This window comes from Physeter macrocephalus, chromosome 4 (genome assembly GCF_002837175.3).
Source record: "Physeter macrocephalus isolate SW-GA chromosome 4, ASM283717v5, whole genome shotgun sequence".
In the NCBI taxonomy this organism is placed as follows: domain Eukaryota; kingdom Metazoa; phylum Chordata; class Mammalia; order Artiodactyla; family Physeteridae; genus Physeter; species Physeter macrocephalus.
Window position 1 is genome coordinate 144,580,070 of NC_041217.1, and position 20,895 is coordinate 144,600,964.

Genomic DNA, 20,895 nt, shown 5'->3' on the forward strand with positions numbered 1-20,895 from the left:
CCCACATGCCGCGGAGCGGCTGAGCCCGTGAGCCATGGCCGCTGAGCCTGCGCGTCTGGAGCCTGTGCTCCGCAGCGGGAGAGGCCACAGCGGTGAGGGGCCCGCGTACCAAAAAAAAAAAAAAAAAAAGGAAGAGAGCAACCAAATCAATAAACAAATCTACCATTGTTAATAACTCTAAATACTAAACTAAGATAAACATAAAACCAGAAACAAACAAGACACAGAAAGCAAACCCTAAGTCTAGTTGCTCCCGATGTCCACCGTCTCTATTTTGGGATGATTCGTTGCCTAGTCAGGTATTCCACAGATGCAGGGTACATCAAGTTTTTTGTGGAGATTTAATCCACTGCTTCTGAGTCTGCACAAAGAACTTTCCCTTTCTCTTCTTTGTTCGCAGAGCTCCTGGGGTCCAGCTTTGGATTTGGCCCTGCCTCGGCATGTAGGTCGCCCTCTGGCATCTGTTCTTCACCCAGACAGGAGGCGGTTAAAGGAGCAGCTGATTATGGGGCTCTGGCTCACTCAGGCCTTGGGGGAGGGAGGGGTATGGAACGCAGGGCGAGCCTGCAGCGGCAGAGGCCAGTGTGAGGTTGCAACAGCCTGAGGTGTGCCGTGTGTTCCCCCCGGGGAAGTTGTCCCTGGATCATGGTACCTTGGCAGTGGTGGGCTGCACAGGCTCCCAGAAGGGGAGGTGTGGATAGTGACCTGTGCTTGCACACAAGATTCGTGGTGGCTGCAGCAGCAGCCTTAGCGTTTCATGCCCGTCTCTGGTGTCTGCACTGATAGCTGCGGCTCACGCCCTTTTCTGGAGCTCGTTTAGGCAGTGCTCTGAATCTCCTTTCCTCCTGCACCCCTAAACAATGGTCTCTTGACTCTTAGGGAGTTCCAGACATTTTCCCAGACTCTCTCACAGCTAGCTGTGGTGCACTAGCCCCCTTCAGGCTGTGTTCACGCAGCCAACCCCAGTCCTCTCCCTGGGGTCTGACCTCCAAAGCCCGAGCCTCAGCTCTCAGCCCCCACCCATCCCGGTGGGTGAGCAGACAAGCCTCTTGGGCTGGTGAGTGCTGGTCTGCACTGATCCTCTGTGCGGGAATCTCTCCACTTTGCCCTCTGCACCCCTGTTGCTGCGCTCTCCTCCATGGCTCGAAGATTCCCCACTGCCCACCCCCTCTCTCCACCAGTGAAAGGGCTTCCTAGTGTCGGAAATTTTCCTCCCTCACAGCTCCCTCCGAGAGGTGCAAGTCCCGTCCCTATTCTTTTGTCTCTGTTTTTCCTTTTTTTCTTTTGCCCTACCCAGGTATGTTGGGAGTTTCTTGTCTTTTGGGAAGTCTGAGGTCTTCTGCCAGCGTTCAGTAAGTGTTCTGTAGGAGTTGTTCCACAAGTAGATGTATTTCCGATGTACTTGTGGGGAGGAAGGTGATCTCCATGTCTTACTCCTCCATCATCTTGAAGGTCCTCCTTGCCATATTTTTATATTACCAGGGATTATTGTATCTTTATCCATTGTCCTAAGGAATCTAGTTTCCTAAGAAAATATTTGACTTTCCTTCATCTCCATTTCAGGAGGTCCAGTTCAGTAAGTCTGGAAAAGGACCTGAGGATCTGTACTTTCATGCACACAGAGACTTGGCTGTAAGGTAGATATCTATATCCCTACTACAAAAATAAGGAAACAGACTCAAAGATAGAATATGTTATCCCGATCACATGATGGGATTCCAAAAACAGATTCTCAGACTCTAAGCTCTGTACTGTCTCTTATTCTGTATAGACCTTGGATTTACCCTAACATCTGTTTGTTAATGCTTTCATTGTGAATGACAATTTCTATAGTTTTGTGCCAATAGGTTTTGCAAGTGTGGTTTTATATCCTGTTTAGTAGGATACATTTTTTCAGTTTCTGGGTAAATTCCCCTTTTCCTTAGTAAATAAATTATCTGAGGTCTTGATTTCAAAGAAAACTTCTACACAGAAGTTGTATATATTAAGTGGGAAAATGTGTGTTGAATGGTATGTGTGCGTGCATGTATGTTTGTGTGTGTGTGTGTGTGTTATCCATGGTTACTTACTAATTGTTGGTGGACAGAAGATGAAAAGGTATGTATACCTTGTGGGAAAATTTATGGGGAAATGGGGGAGAGATTTTTTTAAGTATGATTTTTTTAAAAGAGGAAGCCAGGTACTATGGAAAGAGCACAGAACTGAGTCATACATATCTTGAATTTTAATCCTAGTTCTACTGTTTCCTGGCTGTGTGACCTTGGACACAATACCTGGCAAACAGGAGGCACTGAGTATTTTGGATGTTGTTATTTTTATTCTTTTAAAGACCTTGTGGAATACTTACAAAATGAGTATACCATGGAGTCATGTATGCATTTGAGTGTACCACAACTTCTCAACTATATTACAGTAACAGTCACCTACTATTTATATAGTAAATAGTCTCTCTAACTAAATATTTGCCAACCTCATCATCTAATCCAACACCTACGGAGTGACAAGTGAGCTTGTCTAAAATTCATAATGTTTATAGCTACCATTTATTGAGTATTGGCTACATTTTTGATTCTGTGTTAATCCTGAAATAAAAGTCTTGCTAAATTCTCTGAAGAAGAAAGGGAGAACAAATTGGCTGATAAAAAGCCATAAAAAAAGAAACTGCTACACAAATATACAAACTGTAAAAACTTGGAAAATTGAAAAACAAAAAATACCTCAAAGCCTTTCCTATTCCAATCTTAGTCCAAAGAGAAAATAAATCAATTAAAAAAATAGAAATACAAACTATTAAAAGACTATTAATAATCATACCAGAATTTATGGGATAAATTGTAAATAAGGGACTAATGAGGTTGATAACAAGATGAAAGCATAAAATGAATGGTAGAATTACATTATCTGAGCATAATTTTTGTAATTTGAGACCTCTCCATCATACAGTTTTATTTATTCAACTAGCATTTTAATTTTACCATGAAAAAAAAGTAACTTTTTGTTAGGTGAACTTTGAAATTGTCATATCATTCCAAGCACTGAATTAACTTAGGCTAGACTAACGTCTTTAGTCTTTTTCTCTATTTTTAAAATTGTGATAAAATACTGTAACATAAAATTTATTACCTTAATCATTTCTAAGTGTACAGTACATTCATGTTATTGTGCAGCCATCATCACGATCCATCTCCAGAACTCCTTTCATCTTGTAAAACCGAAACTTTATACCCATTAAGCAATAAATCCCATTTCCTCCTCCCATCAGCCCCTGGCAATCACCATTCCATGTTCTATGTCCTTCAATTTGACTGCTCTAGGTACCTCATATAAGTGCAATCATATAGTACTTATCTTTTTACCACTGGCTTATTTCACTTAGCATAGAATCCTCAAGATTCCTCCATGTTGTAGCATATATCAGAATTTTCTTCTTTTTTAAGGCTGAAAAATATTGCTTTGTATGTCTATGCCATATTCTGCTTAACTGTTCCATCAGTGGACACTTGGGTGGCTTCTATATTTTAGCTACTATGAATAATACAGTTTTGAACACAGGTGTCCAAACATTTCTTCAAGATTCTGCTTTCAATTCATTCAGATATATTCCCAGAAGTGAAATTGCTGGATCTTATGGTAATTCTATTTTTAACTTTTGCAGGAGCCACCATACTGTTTTCCACAGAAGCTGTATAATTTTATATTCTTATCAACAGTGCCCAAGCATTTCAGTACCTCCACTTTCTTGCCAACATTCATTTCCGTTTTTTAAAATTATTTTCTGAAATTTTTACAGTAGCTATCTTAATGGGTATGAGGTGGTATGTCATTGTTTTTTGATTTGCATCTTAATGATTAGTGATGTTGAGCATCATTTCATGAGCTTAGTGGCTATTTGTATATCTTCTGTGAAGAAATGCCTGTTTAACTTTTGCCCATTTTTGAATAGTGTACTTGTTATTTTTGTTACTGAGTTTTAAGAGTTCTTTACATAATCTGGATATTAATCCTTATCGGTATATGATTTGCAAATATTTTCTCCCATTCTATGGGTTACCTTTTCATTCTGTTAATTGTGTCCTTTGATGCAAAGAAGTTTAATTTTGATGTAGTCAAATTTATCTATTTTTCTTTTTTTGCCTTTGCTTTTCATTTCATATCCAAGAACTCATTGCCAAGTCCAATATCATGAAAAAATTCCCCATTTTTTCCCCTAAGAGTTTTCTATTTTCAGTTCTTATATTTAGGTCTTTGATCTATTTTGAGTTAACTTTTGTATGTGATATAAAGTAAGGGTCCAACTTCATCCTTCTGCTTGTGGGTATCCAGTTTTCCCAGCAGTATTGTTCAAAGGACTCTTTTTCCATTGAGTGGTCTTGACAGTCCTTCCTAAGATCATTTTATCATATATATGAGGGTTTATTTCCAGGCTTTCTATTCTATTCCATTGGTCTATCTTTATGCCAGTATCACACTGTTTTGATTATTATAGTTTTGTAGTAAGTTTTGAAATCATGAAGTATGAGTCATCCAATTTTATTCTTCTTTTTCAATTTTTTGTTTTTTGGCTATTCAAAATACCTTGAAGTCCCATTTGAATTTTAATGGGTTTTTTTTAAATATCTTTGGGATTTTGATAGGAATTTCATTGAATCTGTAGCTTGCCTTGGGTAGTATTGACATCTTAACAATATTAAGTCTTCCAGTCCATGAACACATGGTGTGTTTCCAATTATCTATGTCTCCTTTAATTTCTTTCACAAATGTTTTGTGGTTTTCAATGAACAAGTCACTCATTTCATTGGTTAATTCTTGAGTATTTTATATTTTTTGATGCTGTTGTGAATGGAATATTTTTAAAAATTCCTTTTCAGATTGTTCATTGTTAGTACATAGAAATTCCTTTTCAGATTGTTCATTGTTAGTGCATAGAAATGTAACTTATTTTTGTGTTGATTTTGCCTTCTGCTACTTTGCTGAATTTATTTATTAGTTCAAACAGGTTTTTTTTTTTTTGGTAGAATCTTTAGGGTTTTCTATAATGTAAGATTATATAATCTGTGAACAGAGATAATTTTATTTCTTCCTTTTCAATACTGATGTTTTTAATTTATTTTTCTTGCCTAATTCCTCTAGTTAAAACCTTCAGTACTATGTTTAATAGAAGTTCCAAAAGTGGACATCCTTACCTTGTTCCTGATGTTAGAGGAAAGGTTTTCCATCTTTCACCAGTGAGTATGATGTTCATCGTGGGTTTTCATATTTTATATTGAGGTAGTTTTCCTCTATTCCTAGTTATTGAGTGTTTTTATCATGCAAGTATTTTGAATTTTGTCATATAATTTTTCTGCTTCAGTTGAGATGATCATGTGGTTTTTCTCCTTTCATTTTGTCAATATGATATACTATTTTGACCAATTTTTTTGTATTGAACCATCCTTTTAATCCAGGAATAAATCCCAGTTGATCATATTATATAATCCTTTTAATATGCTACTGAATTCTGTTTACTAGTATTGCACTGAGGATTTTTGCATCAATCTTCATAGGGGGTATTGGTCTGCAGTTTTTTTTGTTTTTTTTTTTCTTGCAGTGTCTTTGTCTGGTGTTGGTATTAAAACAATATAAATCATTCTTTCCTCAGTTTTGCAGAGTTTCACTTTGCACATGCACTATTTAATAGAAAATTTTCAGGGTGCTTTATTTGAAGATTTCTGTAGCTCTTTTTCTTCATAGCTCCTTTCTTTCTGGACCTCAGCCTTACTTCTTCCTGCCACCTTACCCTCCCGAAATCTATTATGTCTTCTCAACTCAGCCAGGCCTTTTGGGGTTTTGTTTGCATTCTCTTTTTTTCTGCCTACAATCGAAAATTTGCCTACCAGGAGCCTAGGTGATTGTAGAACTTGCCTCATTGATTTTATTGTGTCTGTTTCCTAAAATTAAAAACAATGTTATTTCACATATTTCTCTTGTTTTTCATTGTTTATTAATATTACGTCCTATCTTTGTTACTTCATCCTAGCTAGAATCAGAAGTTCCGTCCAATGTTTGGGCTTCTCTTACCTAGGAAATAACAGGTGAGGAAAGTTGCCACTATCTTGGCAGGGGTAATTTATGCTTATCACCAGGAAGATGTAGAGCTAATGTTACACAAAAGAGGTAGGGAAGAATATATTTGTTTAAAGCATCAGTTAATCTCAGCTAGTCTAGATTGACTGAGTGCTTATCTCCAGAGCTATTGACCCTTGGTAAATAATGTAAAGTCTATCAACTAAAGATATATGATGTTCTGAAACCAGGGATCTGTGAGTTGTTACAGACCAAGAAGCAGCAGCCTGTCTTCATTGCTTAGGAATGTTAATTTTATTTAAGATTAGCACCAGATTTTGGTGGGGGCAGGGAGTAGGGGATGTCAGGGTTCAAAGGCTAAGCCTGGTCACATAGCTGGAATAGATTTATGTGAACAATTCAACATGAGACCCCTACCACAGGCAGATTTGGGGCTTCCTAGCACTGGAAGGCTTCACAAAACACAGAGATGGGCTGAGATCTGGAGACGATGCATATCCTGTGTGATGTTACCCCATGGATAGACCTAGAAGCCCGCTTCTGGGAACCTCAAAGCCCTTTCAATGCACATCCTTCGTCTGTTGTTATTGTATTATGTCCTTTGTAATAAAGCTGTTTTTTGAGTGTAAACTAAGTCTTCTGAGTCATTTCAACAAATACTTAAAGTTCTTAGTGAGTCATTTCAACAAATACTTAAAGTTCTTAGTGTATAATTTACATAGTTTGGCACCAAGAGGATCTATTAGGACTTCACTTGCTACTTCATTTCTCAATTTAAAAACCCTTTATTGGGTTTCCCTGGTGGCGCAGTGGTTGAGAGTCCGCCTGCCGATGCAGGGGGACACGGGTTCCTGCCCCTGTCCGGGAGGATCCCACATCATGCCACAGAGCGGCTGTGCCCATGAGCCATGGTCGCTGAGCCTGCGCGTCTGGAGCTTGTGCTCCGCAACGGGAGAGGCCACAATGGTGAGAGACCCGCGGAAAAAAAAAACAACACACCTTTATTGAAATATTATTTACATACAGTAAAATATGCCCATTTAAATTATAGTTTGATGCATTTTTAAAGAAATATCTATCTTGTAATCACTGCCACATTCAAGATATAGAACTTCCAAAAGCCCCCTCTTACCTTTTTGACATCTCCCTTGCCAAATATTAACAGCAAATGGGAAAACGTAACGTCCATGGCTGGAGAAAGTCGTGGTGATAAACTTCTTACACACCTCAGGGATAAAGATCTTAGTCATCACACAAGTTTAGCTACATAGGTTCACAGAGATGCTGTGAGAGGAATAGCTGAAAGGTTGAGGAATCTAGAATGAGTAGGAGAAGAGGGAGATGGTTAAGTGTTAGTTGTGGCCTTAAGATCAGCTATGAGGTCACCAGCAAAAGACAGCATGCAGATGTCTAGATTAATTTACTATTCAATGCATATGGATCAAACAGTGCATGGGATGGTATACAGCAGATGCTCTGGTGGGCCTTCCAGATCTCCCTTCAAGACTGAGTCACCCATTCCCCAAGTTGCCAGGAGCATCAGTGGTTACAATTTCTCAGCTAAGTGCCTTTGTGGGAATTGTCCTCAGCCAAAGCAATCTTCCTTGTCAAAGGTCATGCATCCTCTTCAGATACAAGGGCAGCCTGTACCAATGACTGTCCTTGCAGTGGTATGAAGGTCTACAACCCCACACCCATCTCATGGTGAAGCAACCCTAATGGACCATCCTAGCTTCCTGTGACATCAACCTTCATTGTTACCCCATCACAGTTCAACAACTCTTCCTGCTAAATCCACTTCATTTACTTGACCATTGGTGTTGATCCCAAGTGTATACTCCAATAAACTTCCTATATACAATTCCACATCTTAGACACAGTTTCTCAGAAGCTTCATCTAAGACAGCATTTTGTTATGTGCTTTCCACAAAGGGAAATCCCCTAATGTCTAACAAAAAGTTATTACAGTTGCTAGTTATAAGATGAATTAAAGATGACCCAAATAAATCCATATCAGAAATCACAATATATCAATTGTCTTTAATCAAAATCCCAACAGGTTTTTTCAAAACAGAAAATTGTTAGGTAATTCTAAAGTTTATGTGGATGAAAAAATAGCAACTTTTGAATCGCTGTGAAACTCTCCTCTAGTCCAAAAACAGATTAGTCCAGGTAGTGATATACAATGGAAAAAAATATTTACTTAATCTCCAAGTGTCAGAGATGTACTGAGGAAAAAGTCTAGATGGCCCTGGAGGCTCATTTCTAACCCCTCCTTTCAGTAGCTCAGCAGAAATGGCTCAATAGGTCTGAGTTAGCTCAAGAAAGTAGGCTAAGACTAGTTACTTTGTTTTAGAGTCACATAAATGCTTCTTACTTCTCATCTCTTAGAAATAGAGCATTACAGCAGAGGGCTACAAGAGGAACACTGCCCTTGATGCCTGCAGCTCAGCCGTGCCTGACCTCAGAACAGCTTTCTATGGGAAAGGGAGAATTAGAAGTTTGTCTATGGTTCTGCACTTATCAGCTTGTAAGTTCTGTCCTCCACAAGCCTCATTTTATACCTGCACTTTGTGGTACAGTAAGTCCCCTACATACAAAAGAGTTATGTTCCAAGAGCACATTCATAAGTCCAATTTGTTCATAAGTCCAACAAAGTTAGCCTAGGTACCCAATTAACACAATCAGCTAGTACTGTACTGTAATAGGTTTATAATAATTTTCACTCAAATAATATATAAAAAACAGACAAACACAAAAAATAAAGAAAACATTTTAAATCTTACAGTACAGTACCTTGAAAAGTACTGTAGAACAGTACTGTAGAAAAGTACCACACAACAGCTGGCATACAGGGACTGGCATCGAGTGAACAGGCAAGAAGAGTTACTGACTGGAGGCGGGAAAGGAGGTGGGAGATGGTAGAGCTGAAGGATTGTCAGCGATAGGAGACAGAGGGCAAACTGTAATTTCACTCATGCCTGATGTTGATGGAATGCATGTCCACATCTTTGAAAGTTTGCAACTTGAAGGTTCATATGTAGGGGACTTACTGTACTAGTGACCTATGTCCATACCACTTTCTAGAACACAATCATTAAAGTCCCTGTGGACAAGATAATTTCCAGCACAGTCTGTCTAAGCCTTATCCAGGCTCTTCTTAATTTAAAAATTCCATTGTTTTGTTATTAAAAATAGCTTTGAAAATAATTTTCCCAGTGCTTGTCCTGTGTCCTTCTCTAAATTGAATGTAATATGGTTTTCAGCAAGAAAACAGAAATGTTGTGGGCAAGAAGAATATGTAGTATTCAATAGGTCTGGATGAATAAAGAGGAAACTTTACATTGTGCTTACATAGGTAACTTGCAGGGCATATGATTGTTAACAAGAGCAAGAATTACCCTTAAGTTTTCCCCAGCATTCTCATGATGTCAAGGAAAGATCCAGGGGGAAATACATAAAGACTCCTGAGTTCAGATGTCATTTCAGGCTAAGGCATGTCATGTCAGTACATGTCTCTTGCAAATATAACATGAATTCTCTCAGGTGATGCAAGGTGTAGCTGCAAATGGATTTGAGATTTTATAATGCAGACAACAGGCACCTTGCTGTTGTCTCTATGAAAGGATACTGATTTCAGTTTAGGAGGAAAAAAAGGTTCAGCTGGCAGGCAATAGGTGGATGCTCTGGTACACAGGACCCATTTGACTGTAGTATCTCTTACTGACTATTGGTGCAGGAGCACTGCTGACTCACCCTCGGACATTGAGATGACTTTCTGAAGGACCTGGAAAGAAATTTCTTCTGGATTCTGGAGCTCAAGTAAGTGATCAGATTGTGAATGATGGTTGGGGACAAGGCTATATTCCACCTCCTTAAGCATGGTGTTAGAAGGTCCTTTAGCTCTAATTCTGTAATATTCTGCCAATCTTTTCATCAAAGAATAGTGGTACTTGGGGTTTTAGAAAGGTAATAGGCAGTGAGGTGTTTCAAAAGAGAAGATCTGCTTTCACATTTCAGTATGGGATTGCCGATAATTATAGACTGATCTTATCTGCCCTGGGTCACAGAGAACCCCTTCCCCAGTCTCGTTTTTGAAAACCTCAAAGAAAACTTAAAGTGATGCCAATGTTTTAGACACCATGATAGTTGTCCCCAGTTACCAAGAAACCTATCCTGAAGTATAGATGGTGTAATTATTAAATATAAATACCCCATAAAAGATTATTACTAATGTTTTAATAGTATTTTTAAAGTAGGTTTAAAAAATAAATTTATTGAGATATAATTGAAATATAAAAAACTGTATATATTTAAGATGAATAATGTGTATAATTTTCTGTCTGGTTTCTTTAACTTAGCACAATCCTTTTGAGATTCACACATGTGTAAAAATGATTCATTCCTTTTTATTACTGAGTATATTACATCATAGGGCTGTACCGCAACTTTCTTATCCATTCATCTGTATGTAAAATTTTGAGTTATTTCCAGTTGTTGATTATTACAAATAAAAATACTATAAACATTTATGTACAAGTCTTTACATGAAAATGTGCTTTTATTTCTCTTATAGCTTGCTTTTAAAAATGAGTATTTATCTTTCATAAATTCAAGGTTTAAGTTAATGATTCTAAATAGGAGTGAGAGGTAGTAGAGGGAGATACCAGAATAATTATTAGTCATTTAGAGATTTCATTCCTTTGGAAATTGTAATCTGCTTTTCTGGGTGCTAAGCGAACCCATCACCTACTTTCGTGAAATGGGATGTGAATTGTCTAATGGCCCAGTGTTGATGATAATCATTTGTCGTATTGGTCAGATATATAAAATAATAAAATATAAAGCATAATTCCTTTAAATATTTTCACATGGGCTTTATAAAGTCCAAATCGGTCTTTCCCTTTTTTTTCAATATTAGATAAATTTCATTAAGTTTCAAAAGTAGGCAGATTTTGTGTCCCAGAAACAGAGGAATTTCTTCCTTCAGATCTTGACTCATTTCTTTAGCACATACCTATGACGTGAATAAAGTCTTACATTTCCCTTTAAGATATATTTCATTTGAACCACCGTTTTTGCTGTTGTTATCTCATGTTTGTTTGTTTTTTACTTACTGACTTTGTAAATCAACTCACGTGTTTTTGACTGTGAGTTAGAGGAGGGTTGCCAGCCTAGTTAATATTTCAGCCCTTTTCTTTTTTAATAAATAATGTATAAAATTATTAACAAGCTATTTTAGTTCCACCACATTTTGGTCTCATTTTAACTGTTCAGGGACGTAAATCCAAAAAATACTTTCCTTATTAGATCATACACATTTAGGCATTCATGCCTTTGTGCTTGCCATTTTTTGTTGCCTCCCCCCATTCATTCACTTAGAATGCTTTTTTCTACTCCATTTGTTACACCGGCCAGAGGATATTTTCATTTAGTAAGTTAGATCATAAAGTGAAAGAGAGAGAAACAGCAGGGTGTGAATTAGTGGGAGAGAGGGATTGAGAAGGCCTCTCCTGATCAGAAACAAGTCGCGGGACATGGTCATTTTATTAATCACTGAGAGGAGTTATACTCTGAAAGGCGAGTCCCAAGTTGTCCCTACTTATGATCCTTTAAAAAATTTTTATTTTATATTGGAGTATAGTTGATTAACAATGTTGTGTTAGTTTCAGGTGTACAGCAAAGTGATTCAGTTATACATATACACGTATCTATTCTTTTTCAGATTCTTTTCCCATTTAGGTTACTACAGAATATTGAGCTACATTCCCTGTGCTATACAGTAGGTCCTTGATGGTTATTTATTTTAAATAGAGCAGTGTGTACATGTCAATCTCAAACTCCCAATCTATCCCTCCCCACCACCCTTCCCCTGGCAACCATAAATTCATTCTCTAAGTCTGTGAGTCTGTTTCTGTTTTGTAAATAAGTTCATTTGTATCATTTTTTATAGATTCTGCATATAAGTGATATCATATGATATTTGTCTTTCTCTGTCTTCACTTAGTATGATAATCTCCAGGTCCCTCCATGTTGCTGCAAATGGCATTATTTCATTCTTTTTAATGGCTGAATAATATTCCATTTTATATATGTACCACATCTTCTTTATCCATTCCTCTGTCGATGGACATTTAGATTGCCTCCATGTCTTGGCTATTATAAACAGTGCCGCAATGAACATTGGGGCATGTATCTTTTCAAAAAATGTATTCCTCTGGATATATGCCCAAGAGTGGGCATATGGTAGCTCTATTTTTAGTTTCTTAAGGAGCCTCCATGCTGTTCTCCATAGTGGTTCTACCAATTTACATTCCCACCAACAGTGTAGGAGGGTTTCCTTTTCACCACACCCTCTCCAGCACTTATTGTTTGTACAATAGATTTTTTGATGAAGGCCATTCTGACTGGTGTGGGTGATATCTCACTGTAGTTTTGATTTGCATTTCTCTAATAATTAGCAATGTTGAGCATCTTTTCATATGCCTCTTGGCCATCTGTATGTCTTCTTTGGAAAAATGTCTACTTAGGTCTTCCACCCATCTTTCGATTGGGTTGTTTGTTTTTTTGATATTGAGCTGCATGAGCTGTTTGTAAATTTTGGAGACTAATCCCTTGTCAGCCGCATCATTTGCAAATTCTTGATTTAATTTTGAGTATCTTGACAATTCCTACCCCATATCTCATAGCTTATGACTTTCTTCTTGTCTCCTTTCCAGGCATTATGAAGCTTAAATCCTCTTCTTTTTCGTGGTACTATGTGAGTCTTCTCTTACAAGTGATGACATCAACTTCAGGTAAGAGCATCTAATGTCTCCTTACTGAGTCACAGCAGTAGAAAGAACCTAGGGGAGACATCCAGTGTCCATTCTAGCATGTAAGGAGATTGGAAGTCATTACTATGCCCTATTATCAAGTAAAAAGCTGAAAAAACTGAAAATCAACCACTCTTCTTAGATCCAACAGAGAATTGAGGTCACAGGACAAACTGCTCTTTCCCAAATTGGAGAGACAGAGAAGTGGATACAGAGGCTCACAACTTCCCAGGCCATAAATCTTTGTGGAAACCAGTACCAGGGTAGCAAAATCTAAACTGCAAAAATTGAATTTCTGGAGGCTTGGTGTGGACAAGTCTGAAAGTTAAAATCTCCAAGAGGTCCCAGTCATGAGACAACTCAATTTTGTGAACTTTACCTCCATGATTTTTACTAGGTTCTCACAGCAAATATTGGAAAAAATGTCCTTGTGTTTTTAGCAGGAGGAGGGGAAGAGTAACTACTTTGAAAAATGCTCTTCTTGATAAGGCCTGCCCTCAAGAGAAACTATGTTAGCAGAGCCTAACCTATTGGCATTTTCTCAGAGCCTAACTGACCTGGGAGCAGGAAAATATCCAACTCCATCCCCCTCTAGCCATTGTGTCCCAATAAGGAGGGATAAAACTGAGAAACACTTGTGAAGTTCACAGCCAAGGCCACTAAAAGACTAAGATCTAATCACAGGACTGTAGAATACCTCTCCTTCCCCTACACCTTACCACCAAATCACTAAAAGCCTTTAACCAGAATTTTTTTTACCCAGTACATCATGTTTGGATTTCAACAAAAAATTACAAGGCATACTAAAAGGCAAACCATACAGTTTGAAGGGGCAGAGCAAACATCAAAACAAGAATTTAATATGGCAAGACTGTTGGAATTATCAGACTGGGAATTTTAAATAACTATGACTAATATGCTAAAGGTTTTAATGGAAAAAATAGATGACATGAAAGAATAGATGAGCAATGTAAGCAAAGAGATGTAAATTCTAAGAAAGAATCAAAAAGAAATCATAGCGATCAAAAACAATGTAACAGAAATGAATTCCTTTCATGGGCTCATTGGTAGTCTGGACATGGCTGAGAAAAGAATCTCTGAGCTTGAGGATTTATCAACAGAAACTTTGAAAACTGGAAAGCAGAAAAAGAATTTTAAAAATGGAAGAGAAATTCTAAGAACTGTGGACAACTACAAAAATGTTATGGGAATACTAGAAGGAGAAGAAAAAGAGACAAATAGAAGAAATATTTGAAACAATAATGACTGAGAATTATACACCTTAAATATATATAATTTTATTTGTCAATTATTCTTCAGTAAAGCTGGGGAAAAAGCCTATTTTGCATGATATTAATTTAGCTACCCTAGTTCTGTTTTTGTTACTATTTGCATGGAATATCTTTTTCCATCCTTTCACTTTCAACTTATTTAAGTCTTTGGATCTAAAATGAGTCTTTTGTAGATAGCATATAGTTGGATCATGTGTTTTTATCCATTCTGCTAACTTTGTTGATTGGAGAGTTTAGTCCATTTATATTTAAAGTAATGACTTTCTTCTGTCATGTTATTTATTCTTGTATACTTTACAGCATTTTGTCCCTCATTCCTTTCATTACTAACTTCTTTGTGTCTATTTGATTTTCTTGTAGTGAAACGTTTCCTGTTGTATATGTGTCATAGTGATTTTCTTTGTGGTTACCATGGAAATTGCATTTAACATCCTAAAGTTAAAACATTCTCATTTAAATATATACCAGCTTAACTTCAGTAACATACAAAAACTCTGCTCCTTTAACTACTCTGTCCTCATCAGATAGATGTTGTTGATGTTACTAAATTACATTTTTATACATGTGTGCCCTGAAACATAAACTAATAATAGTGCATTAGTCTTTTAAATTATAAAAAATAAAATGTGGACTTACAAACCAAAGTTACAATACTAGCTTTTAGACTAATAAGGGTTTTTTAAATGTATTAGTCTCTTAAATCATGTTGAAAACAAAAAGTGGAGTTTTAAACCATTGTTACAATAATAATAGCTGTTATAAATTGTCCATGTCTTTACCTTTATTGAGTAGTTTATTTCTTCACACAGCTTCAAGTTACTGTCTAGTGTCCTTTCATTTCATCCTATAGAATTCCCTTGAGCATTTTTTGTAGGGCAGATCAAGTGGTAATGAACTCCCTGTTTTTGTTTATCTGGGAATGTCTTAATTTCTCACTTCTGAAGGGCAGTTTACTGGATATTGGATTATCATTTGACGGTTTTTTTTTCCGCTTTTAGCACTTTGAATATATTGGCCCACTGCCTTCTGGCTTCCAAAGTTCTGGTGAGAAATCTGCTTGTAATCTTATTGAAGCTTCCTTGTATGTGATCAGTTGGTTACTCTCAAGGTTCTTTGCCTTTTGAAAGTTTGATTATAATGTGTCTAGAGGTGGATCTCTTTAAGTTCATATTACTTGGAGTTTGTTGGACTTCTTGGGTGTTTATAGTCATATCTTTCATCAAATTTGGGAAGTTTTCAGCCCTTATTTCTTTATATATTCTCTCTATCCCTTTCTCTCTTTCTTCTTCTGGGATTCCCACAATGCATATATTGGTCTGCTTGATAATGTCTCACAGATCCCTTAGGCTCTGTTCACGTTTTAGAAATATTTTTTCTTTCTCTTCCTTAGACTCAATAATTTTCGTTGTCCTATCTTTAGTTTCATTAATTATTTTTCTACCTTCTTAAATCTGCCTTTGAATCTCCCTCTCTAGTGAATTTTTCATTTCAGTTATTGTGTTTTTCAGTTTCAGAATTTCTTTGTGCTTTCTTTTTAGGTTTTCTTTTTATTGATATTTCCATTCATACATAATTTTCTTGACTTTCTCCACATCATCCTTTAGTTCTTTGAGCATCTTTAAGATGGTTGTTTTAAAGTCTTTAATTGTATTATAGATCTGCCATCAGGTCATTTTCAGGGAAATTTTCTGTTTATTTATTTTTCATCCTTTGAATAGTCCATACTTCCCTGTATTGTGTGTGTGTGTGTGTGTGTGTGTGTATGTGTGTGTGTGTGTGTGGCTTAAGGTTTTTTAGTTGAAAATTGGACATTTGAATCTAATAATGTGTTAACTCAAAATCAGATTTTCCCCCTTCTCTGGGATTTGCTGTTTTTGTTATTGTTTTGTTTATTGTTTTTGTTTTGTTTTGTTTTTGTAGGCTGTCTGTGTGCCAAGGATCAACTTGAGGTATAAAGTTTAGGCCTTCTCAGGTCTTTTCTGAGCCTGTGATTTTCCTGGGCATGTGTGGTCACTTTCTAGTTTTCCTCATATATTCAGTTGCTTATGAATGTCCTAATCTTTTATATCTGGCTCCTGAAAGTGGAAAAAGAGAAAAGTGAAGGATTAAATGAGAGGGTGCTGACCCTTTCAATTCCCTGGAGGTCACTTCAGTTAGAGGGGGAGTGATGTCAATAGAGTAATGTGCAACAAAAATGGCTATCCACCTCTTTGTTTGCACCTCTGTGATCAGAAGTAACAATCAGCGATCAGAGCACAGATCCTCCATATTTGGAGGTTAGGATCCTTTTTTCCCACTCTGGCTCCCGTAAGCTGAGTAAGCTACTCCAGAGGCAGGTGTACACCCTCCTGTCACAGGGCTAGGAGCATGAAATGGGTAGCTGCTGCTGTGCTAAGAACTAAAATTAATTAATTCACCTTTTAGATGTCCTTTAGATGATTAATTAACCAAAATTAACGCAATTTACCATCCAAGCCTTTCACTGGAATTTGAAGGCCTTCAATAGACTCCAGAGTTCCAAAATAGTTACATCAGGCAGATTATACCAGTGCAATTGTTGTCTAAGTTAGGAGACATATTTCTGATGCTTTCTGCTCTGCCATATTCTCAGAATCCTCCAAGTGAATATAGTTTAAGGAGAATGATGTAGTACCATTGGTCTTTTCAAAAAAATAAAATACTGATTTAAGTAAAAGGGGATATAGTCATAGCTGGACGTTTAGAATGGCCAGGTCAGATGAGAAAAACTCAGTGTGTCCTACAATGTCTAGCAACAGAGATATTGTTGGCTTCAAATTTATCCTGGTTTTCTATCTTCCTCCACAGAAAATAGGACAGTAACCACTCTCATGGGACACTTGGCTACTGTAGGAGGACATGCTGAGCTCAGCTGCCAGTTGTCCCCACCATGAAGTACAGAGCACATGGAGGTGCACTGGTTCAGAGGTGGCCACTCCAAACTTGTTCACCTATACAGAGACGACCATGAAGTGAATGGAGAAGCTGCCCCAGAATATGTGGATCACACAGAGTTTGTAAAAGAGGCCATTGGGAAGGGCAAAGTGACTCTCGGACTTCGTAATATCAGTGTTTCTGATAAAGGATCATACCAGTGTTCACTTAAAGGTAGTGGCATCAATGATGTGGCCAGCATGAATCTGAGTGTAACAGATAAGTGTCATGGTGGAATGTTGCATACCAATGTCCGTGATCTCATAAGCTGAAATATATGGAAAATATATCAATTTTTCTTTTTTTCATATTTTTGAAAGTATTTCCAGTATTATAGTCAGAAAAATCTATATATCTATTGCAAAAATATACTATGCACTGGATAGACAGTGCAGAGTGACCAGAATTAGTCTAATTTGTAATTTGGATGTGAATTTGAGTATTGCCCCATCTTCTGTTGAAGACCACAAGATTAATGAGACTCTTTTCAGATTTCCAACCCAACCTCAATGCAATAACTATCTTGATCTTTCTGTCTCATTTTCCCCAGCACTAGGCTTGGAAACACAAACCCGTGTTCAGACTCCTGGCACTGAGGGACTCATGGTGGAGTGTAACTCAGGAGGGTGGTTCCCACAGCTTCAGATGGAATGGAGAGACAACAGAGGAGAGGTAGTTCCACATTCATCAAAATTCTATTCACAGGATGGAGCCAGATTTTTTCACATGAAGATGACTCTTGTCCTTAGAAACCAGTCACAGGGCAATATGACTTGCTACATTCACAACCCTCTAACAGGTGAAGAGAAACGAACAAATATCATTCTAGTTGGTGAGTGTTTGTCAGAGTTTGGTTGTCAACATAGCAACATAAAGAGAAATTAATGGCATAATTAATGTTAAAGAGCTTTGTACATTGTCAAGCGCACTTGGAATGTAACTCTTTATAATTGTTATGAGTTTTGGTACTAAAGATGTCAGGTGTTGAGAAGAAGGTTTTAGAAGAAAATATTTATAAGAATAATGACAACCCATAATTAAAATATACATTACAGCCTTAAAGGTATTTAAAGTTCATTATCTCATTAGACCTCACAATATTCGTTTTTAAGATGAACAAGTTTCTAGCTCCATGACTTAAAGATGTCACTTATGTTCCTGAGCTACAGTTTTCTCATCTTAGAAATTAGTATAAACACATTTCATGGGTTTTTATGTATCCCAAATGAATTGGTGTAGCAAAAAGCTTTGCTTACTGTTATATAATATTCAGTACTAATATTGTCATTTAAAGCACTCTGAAAATTCACTAAGGAGGAACTATTATGGCCATTTATAGGTGGACAGATGTCGAGAGAAGCCAGCTGAACCAACGGTAAGTAAAATGTGGAACTAAAGCACAGGTTTTCTGATTTTGGGGATGCATGACAGGTGGACGTCAAAGGCCAACCAGGAAAAATCCACGACTTATGTGCAACAAAGGTCCCCTTAGCTAACACCTATGTAGAGAAATCAGGGTGGATTACAGGAGCAGAGTGGTGGGTGGGCCAGATTATCTTCAGATGTCACTTCAGGGAGGCTATTTCTAGCCTGATTGAGGGCACAGGTTTTTCTCTTAAAAATACTCTCTAATCTTGGAGGATTCAAAAAATGAACTGAAAAAAATTAATGTTGCCTGACCAGATAGGAGTCTATAAGGATGATCTGGAAAATAGGAATAACAGAAAAGGGGTAAGAGTTGGTAATAGTCTATGAATATTTTAAAGGTAGTGGTGATGGGATTACTGATGGATTGAATGTGTGATGAAAGAGGAAAAGAGCAATAAAGAATGATTCCAAGGTTAGAGGCCAGAGTCATAAAGATGAGTTTTCATCTACTGAGATGGGGAAGTTTGTGAAATGAGCCTATCTTAGAAATAAGACCTTGCCTATAAGACTTGCAAGGGAAATGTCGACTAGGAGTTAGATATGAGTTTAAAGTTCTGTGGAGGAGACCAAGGTTGAGACATAATGTGAATGTCTACAAGCTATGGAGAATATTTAAAACAATGAAACTGGAGAAGATACAAAGTGAATAAGGATAGACAAAACAAAAAACCAGTTTCCTAGAACTGAATTTTGGAGAATTCACCATTTAGATGTCCTTTAGATGATTAAGTAAAATCTGCAAATTATCTGAGAAGAAATAGGGAGAGAAGTAAGAGGAAAACAAATAAAAACAGCAGGCAAAAACCAATAGTTAGAAGCATTCATTTTGGTTTTACTCTTTTATCAATGATGAAAATAATTTCCATTAGAAACTCTTTTAAATCTTTCTAATGTTTTATATGGTTTCACTAAAGATAGTTGTTTCCTATGCAAATTAACAAGCATTGTATAGATATATCCAATTATTAGTTTCAGGTAGGATTCAAATTGGAATAGGCTGTAACATAAGCATAATATTTGAGAAAAAGAGCCATATCATATGGCTCTTTAAATGAATGTTTAAAGTTGGATTGTGTAATAATTAATAATTTGGAAAAAAAGGTTTTCATAAGCTGTATGAGCAATATTGTTAAAATTTTCCACATCCCATGTAATAAATAAAGTTCTCAGACTTTTATCCAATTCACAAATATTCATACAGGTTAAAATTTTAACATAAAATAAATATGAAATCTACAAAAACATGGCAAGGTAAACTTTATTTTTCCTGAAAAACTAGCCCCCAAAATAATACCAAATATTGTGGTAAATATGCAACCAAAAGGCACATATCTATGATTTTTTAAATTGGGAACTAGAAGAGGGATATAATAATAAAGTCAATACCCAAGGAAAATCTGGAAAAAAATAACGTGCTTAACATCAGCCACAAAATACACAAAATAGAGTCACAAGGCAAATACAGAACCTATTTGAAAAACAATACATACTCTGTCTAAAAGACCTCAAAAAGACATAAATATATGTGCGGGAATACTCAATTTAGAATGGGAATATTTACCTCCATGAAGATAAAATAATACAAAATCAACGTAATTATTCATTTAAAGACATTCCAGAAATCCATCTTTCGAGAGCAACAGAATCACAACTAACTGCTGAACAATCACCAACAGGAAGACACTGGAACTCAACAGAAAAGATACCCCACATCCAAAGACAAAGGAGAAGCCATAAAGAGACAGTAGGAGGGGCTCAATCACAATAAAATCAAATCCCATTACTGCTGGTTGGGTGACTCACAAACTGGAGAGCAATTATACAACAGAAGTCAACCCACTGGAGTGAAGGTTCTGAGCCCCATGTCAGACTTCCTAACCTGGGGGTCCAGCATCAGAAAGAGGAATTCCCAGATATTCAGTCCTTGAAGGCTAGTGTGATTTGATTGCAGGACTTCAACAGGACTGGGCGAAACAGAGACTCCACTCTTGGAAGGCACACACAAAGTAATGTGTACATCAGGACCAAGGGGAAGGAGCAGTGACCCGTAGGAGACTGAACCAGACCTACCTGCTAGTATTGAAGGGTCTCCTGCAGAGGCAGGGGGTGGCTGTGGTTCACTGCGGGGACAAGGACACTGGCAGCAGAAAGTCTGGGAAGTACTCCTTGGCATGAGCCCTCCCAGAGTCTGCCATTAACCCCACCAAAGACCCTGTAGCCTCCAGTGCTGAGTCCCCACAAGCCAAACGAACAGGGAGGGTACTCAACCCCACCCATCAGCAGACAAGCAGATTAAAGTTTTACTGAGCTCTGCCCACCAGAGCAACACCCAGCTCTACCCACCA

General features: G+C 37.2%; 1 protein-coding gene across 1 annotated transcript in view; it reads left to right on the forward strand.

Annotated features, from left to right (window-relative positions):
- Positions 1 to 18,007, forward strand: part of LOC102995597 (selection and upkeep of intraepithelial T-cells protein 8-like) — a 48,681-nt gene extending 30,674 nt beyond the window's left edge. Inside the window, 3 exon segments of the mRNA XM_024119962.1 lie at positions 12,783 to 12,860; positions 16,997 to 17,353; positions 17,673 to 18,007. Coding sequence (XP_023975730.1) covers positions 12,783 to 12,860; positions 16,997 to 17,353; positions 17,673 to 18,007 — 770 coding nt within the window.
- The last annotated feature ends 2,888 nt before the right edge of the window (positions 18,008 to 20,895 follow it).